At 51.6% G+C, this 6,000-nt stretch overlaps 1 protein-coding gene across 1 annotated transcript in view; it reads right to left on the bottom strand.

Annotated features, from left to right (window-relative positions):
- Window positions 1–1,929, bottom strand: part of ZCCHC24 (zinc finger CCHC-type containing 24) — a 114,953-nt gene extending 113,024 nt beyond the window's left edge. The window contains exon 1 of the mRNA XM_075717961.1: window positions 1,690–1,929. Within this exon, the coding sequence (XP_075574076.1) occupies window positions 1,690–1,929 (240 nt within the window). The remainder of the gene's footprint in view (window positions 1–1,689) is intronic.
- Window positions 1,930–6,000: the final 4,071 nt, after the last annotated feature.

Here is a 6,000-nt window from a genome sequence, read left to right on the forward strand (position 1 = left end):
TAGCCCCTACTTGCAAACAGTATAGTGGAAGCAGAAAATGAACTCGGGGAGGGGGGGAACTTTAAGGAAAAGAAAACTGTTTCTCAGAGACTGTTTCAAAGGCTTCCTGGATGCAGCCTCCATTTACTTGGGTTTTTTTTTTTTTCCTTTTTCTCCCAAGAAGAAAAAGGACCCGCCGTGAGCAGAATGTATCCCGACTTGAACAAACGCAGACCTGAATGGAGTCCCAGCCTGGAGAGAGTCCATGTAGGCCAAACCCCTGGAGCCTTATCGCTACCTGGGCACCACGAAGCTTGTAAAGCCAAGCGGAGAGGGGCAAAATCTATAACTTGTAATCAACAGGTAGGTAGCTGGAAGTTTAAATTCCATTGTCTGTTAGTCCTTTAGCAAAATCAACGTGCTTGTTAAGTCTGTGTATTTTTAAACCGGGTATGTTATGTTGTGCTTAACAAGGCTGGGTACATCAGACTGAATGGATTTTGAACTATATCCTTTCCAAAATAGTGTCTGTTTTGAGACTGGATGTGCTTTGTGAAATTCTTAAGGAAGAAGGAATTTCTAATTAAGGAAAAAAGAGTGCGTATATATAACTCCGGCTCTTAACGGTTAACAGCTATAACACCAGAGCAGTTGGGGAATTTGATTTGGTTTTAATTAACAACCCCATACCTTTGCTGACAGAAGAGAAACATGTATTTTGACTGAGAATACTTTTTTTAACCTATGCTTTAACGTAAATGGCGCAGGAGGGACTCTCAAACGCCGTTCCGAGGGAAGCGCCAGCGCGGGTCGGGTGCATAGTCCATCTAACCCTGGTCAGACGGAGCCGCCGTTGAATGGCTGTGGCAAGCGCCCCATGGTAGGGAGCAACAGCATTGCTGGATCTTTTCGGGAGAGGCCGCGAGCGGCGGTGCGCGAGGTGCCACCTTGCAGCATCTCCACGCGCAAGAAGCTGCTCCAGTGCAGAAGTGCTTGACCTCAACAACTTCCTGTGACAGGGAGTTCCACAGTGAATAGTCTTTGCAGACCCTGGCTCTTTAGCTTCCTTCCCTTTGGTTTCATTTAGTCTCGTTCTTGTGTTACGAACCGTGCGCAAAACTTTTTTCGCTCTGTTTTTGTCGCGTTCCTCTTTACATCGCTTCCTTTTCAGTAACGCCAGCCTCTGAGCTCGAGCTATGTACGCGCTTTAGGTCAAGCTCTTTAAGTATCGCTTTAAAAGAAAAGGGGGGCGGCGGCACTCTTGCAGGTTACCGCGGCCGTGGCGCTTTCCGCATGTGTCCCCCCCGCCCCGCTGGCACCGTCGGGCGGCGCAGGGGACGGCGGTGTAACCATTTACCAGACTGTCAACACGGGCGCCCCTCGCCGCCGGGGCGGGCGGGGGAGGCGGCGGCGGCGGCGGCTTCGCCAGCGCCGCTCCGGGAGGCGCCCGGCCCCAGCCCCGGCCCGCTCCCGGGGCCGGGCGCCGCCGCCAGCGCCGCGGGGCCGGGGCGAGGGAGAGCGCCGCGGCGGGGCGGAAGGGGCCGCGGCCGGGGAAGGAGCCTGCGCGGCCGGGCGGGGGGCGGGGGGCTGCCCCCGTCCCGCCGGCGGGCTCGGTCCCGGCTCGTTGCGGGCGGGGGGGGGGGGGGGGGGTGCCGAGGCATCATGGCGGTTGTGGCCGGGGGGGGGGGGCCGGGGGCTGCGCGCACTCACCTCGCTCCGCTGGAGCTGGAAGAAGCTGTTGAGATAGCTGGAGCTGAGCGAGGAGCCCAGCTCCGGGGTGCTCTTGGTGTAGCCGAGGTCGGGGTGCTGGGACGAGGAGGGCTCGGGTCTGAAGGCATCGAAGGCGCTGGCCTGGTGCGTGTCTTGCAGCGAGAGATAGACCCAGTTGAGGAGCTGGGCGGGCTGGTAGACGGACGCGGCGCTGGTGTCGATGGCTGACAACAAGCTCATCTTTTCCCCCGGGCTCTGCCGGCGGCGGCCGTCCCCGCGGTGCCGCTCCCCCTCCCGCGCTCCGGCCGGCGCCGCTCTCCCGTCCCCGCGCGGGGCGCTTCCTCCTGGCCGCCCGGAGGCGAGGAGAGGCCGGGCCGGGCCGGGGGCTCGCTGCCGGGCCGGGCCGGGCCGGGCCGGGGGCTCGCTGCCGGGCGCCGCGCCGCTCTCGCTCCCCCTAAGGCCGGCGGCGCCCGCCCAGCCCCAGCGCTCCGCGCAGCACGGGCATCGCTGCCGCCGCCCGCGGGCTTCGCAGGAAACTTTCTGCGCGCTCCCTCCCCGCCCGGCCGCTGCCTGCCCCGCTATCTGTCTTTATTCCCACTCCCGCAGGCAGCGGCGGGGAGGGGGCCGCCGGCGCTCCGGCAGCGGCGCCGCGCCCCCATAGGCCTCCCGCCCGCCGCGGGGGTGCGGGGGGGCGGCCGCGCTGCTGGATGCCCGGGCGTCCCGGCGCCGCTCCGCCCCCCGCCCTGCCCGCCTGCCTCAGCGCCCGTGTGCGTGTGTGGGGGTGCGTGTGTGGGGGTGCGTGTGGGGGTGCGCGCACCGGCGGAGGTCCCCGGGCCGCTGGCCGGGGGTGTCCCCGGGCCGCTGGCGGCTTGCCCGCCCGCTCTGCGCCGCCTCGCTCGCTCGCTCGCTCGCTCCCCGGCCTTCCTTTTCCTCCTTCCTGAAGGTTTTCACGCCAAACAGGCGCAAAGCCCTTCCGAGGGCCGCTCGCCGGGCCCTTTCGGTGGCGTTTTTAGCTTTGCAAGTTTTGCTCCGTATCTAGCCCGACCCTGCCTTTTCACTCTCATTTCTGTTTCTTGCCGGTGCTAGGAGCTCATCGTAAGCTGAGGTTCCTTCTTGTTAAATCTCTGTCAGAGCTCCAGGTTTACGAAGGCTTGCTCGGTCACCGAGGTTCTGCCAAGCCTTGCGGAGTTAGGGTTTCCCAAATAAGGCAGGCGAGCGGCACGATGTTCCCTTTGAAATCCATGTAGGTAGCCCTGGCGCGGGCTCCTGGGGAGCCGGCCTGCGGTGGGATGCATTGGAGTTAAAGCTGAGTAGGCCTTTTAAGGAGTCAGTAGCACAAAAGAGGATGATGAATGATTCTCCTTTTAGGAAGGAGCCTGAGTGTGTAAGCTGGTAATTACAGTTCATAAACTCTTCCCTGAGATGAGTGGAGTAGAGCAGGGCAGGCAGCTATTTCTCGCCTTGGTACAAACACTGTAGCAATCAAACTAGGAGTTTTCTTTTAAAAACCAAAGGAACTCCCAGGAGGTAACTTAAAAACTCAAGCAAAGCTCCTTGTGTTCTTTCCTGAGTGACAGGACGCTAAAAATTAATGTGCCTTCCTAGCGTGGTCTTGGGAAGAAAATGCCTTCCTTACTTAGATAACAGAAAAAGTCTGACCTTTGAAACGTCAAAGTTGGCATCTAGGTTTGCCGTAATGAGCCATACATCTCTGCTAAGATCGAAGAAAAATCGCTGTTCTGAAAAGGCATGGTTACAAGCAATAGGAAATGCAGGTCAGTGTACGCACAGTGAAAACGCTATTAAATTGTCAGCTGCAAACACCAAAGATGCATGCATTTTACTTTTGAGAGCAGGTAGTTAAGGCAGCACAGCTATCTGCTTGCAGGAATTTAAGTGAAGGTGAAGACTGTAACTTTCCGGAACTGCAAGGCGAGGTAAAGCTTGGAACAGCTGAATCAAACTGAACTCCTTTAGTGGTGCTAATATTTTTTCTTAAATGATGAAGTCATTGCAGCATGAATGCAGTTTGCTCATTTGTAAGCTGTCTTAGTTTACAAGCCCTTTGGAGCACATCTAAACATGTGCCTATCAGCATGAGAAGGAACAAACTACGCCAGCGTAAAGGGTCTCTGTAACTCTGTAACCGTCCACAGCATAGATCATAACAACAGAAGAATTAAATCAAATTGTATCGCAAACTCAAACAGTTGCATACTGTTTTAAAGAAGCAAAAAGGTGAATGAGGCTTAGTGACTTAATAAATTGCGGAGGAGGATTTTCTAGGATTTGCTGGTAAATGGAAAAAGAACAAGAAATACAGATCACATCTGAGGACCTTGCCTTCACTGGCAGATGTGATAGTAAAGTCAGGATATGGTAGGCAGTCTAGGAGGGGGCAACTCGGCTGAAGCTGCTTGTTTTGTTGTTGTGGAGTTTTTTGTAGGCATGCTAATTCCTTCCTTAAAGACAACTTCTATTCGTATCACTTCCCTCTTTTACTTGATAAATTAAACCAAAATACATGTATTTTTATTTGACAGCTCCACTGCTCACTCTGTTTAGTAAGATGCTGTGAAGCAAATGGGAGTTCTGAACAACCAGAAAAGATAACAGAACAGGGTTCTTGTAGTAATAGAGGTCAAAATATAGAGTGGCTGAGGTGATACAATGTTTTGGATTAAGAGTATTTGGTATGTTCTGACACTTTTTGTCCAAACTGAATATAGCCCTCATTGTAGTGGTTTGGTTGGTTTCACTGCTTTACTTGGACAACACAGTAACGGGGCAAGGGAAGGCAGAGCAAGAGTGCATTTATTACAGCAGCTGCATTCAGACGTGCAGCAACCCCCTGTGATGTTAGGGACACCATGCGTTCCACCAGATGCACTTGAACGTTGAAAGCTTTTGGCTGTAATTTCCCCTTGATAGTAGCCCTGGTGGCTTCTAGTAACCATGCTGAGGAATGAGTTAATTGAATAGGTGCTTCCTTTAGCATATCAAGAAAGGGAAAGGTTGCAAATGCCTCTGCTATGAATAGCTTAACTGCAGAGCACCCACACTTTGAGACTGAGTTGTCATCCTGGTCTTCTGCTGCAGTTCCTTCTGGAAAACAGTTTCTAGGCAGTTCCCCTCCCTTTCTGGACTTAATACTGCTCTTAGTTTAGCAAAATGCTGCTACCACATTTGCTACAGTCCAGTTATGTCCAAGATAGTGATTTTTTCATTTTAAGTCCCCTCCTTCTTCACCTGTATAAGTCATAGATTTGTGAGAAGATTGGCACAAATGGTCTGTTTAGCAGATACATCACAGTAGAGAAAAAAAAGTTGTCAAGGTCAATTGCATCTGTTGTCCTCCAAAATATTTGAGACAAAACTGTCCAATGAGACAGTCCAATGGCTGCAAGATGTCTTCAGGACATGTGCACAGTTCCCGTTGATTACACTGGGGTGGAGTATAAGTGACATCAACTATATGGATTATGCATCAGCCTTACAGTGCTGAAACAGTTATTTATTTATCCTCCTGGTTTTACTCATGAGTAGTGCTAATGAAGTAAAAAAACAACTGGAACTGTAACATGAAACTTTAAATAATCTGAATGGCTTAAGTGACTTGGAAAATCGAAGCCTTGAAAGAGGTCAAAGGCAAACACAGAGATAGGATCTAGCATCTTCAGTCCTATTCCCTAAGTAGTGGGTGACCATGTAACTTATTCAAAATGACCTTATAACTACTCACTCAGCCCGTCCCCCTAGTGAGCTGGACCTCTTGGGACTGCTCTCTTCCCAAGGCATCTTTGCAAGGGTGAGGAACATAATTTTCCATTTCTGGCCAGGACTTGTTGTTTCATAATCTAATGTAGTTATATTTCTGCTTTCAGTGTTCATAGCTTTAGACAATGTCAGCCTTTAAACTACATATGTGATAATTTTTAAAAAATTTTTTTAAAAATTAATGTGCCCTGATAGCAAATATCTTGGATTCTCATGCTTTTAAAAGTGTCTTGGTCTGAGCTGCTGTCGTCTTAGTGTACTTCTAGATTAGATGGGGCTCCAAAAGGAAAATAGAATGAGTACCCAAAACTGCCAGTAAGACTAGAGAAAACAGGTAACTTGGACCCATCACTGTATTCTCTGGTTCCTGTAATCGGGATATACATAATGCAATGGGCCATTCAGCTGCAGTGTAGCTGGAATATTCCAAGCAAATGTTTTTCATATGCTGCAGCAGAGATTCTTACCTTATTATGAAATAATTTAGCTATGCGGTGGAAACAGTGTGTAAGCACTCTTCAAATTACGAGAAGG

This window comes from Pelecanus crispus, chromosome 10, assembly GCF_030463565.1.
Source record: "Pelecanus crispus isolate bPelCri1 chromosome 10, bPelCri1.pri, whole genome shotgun sequence".
NCBI lineage: Eukaryota > Metazoa > Chordata > Aves > Pelecaniformes > Pelecanidae > Pelecanus > Pelecanus crispus.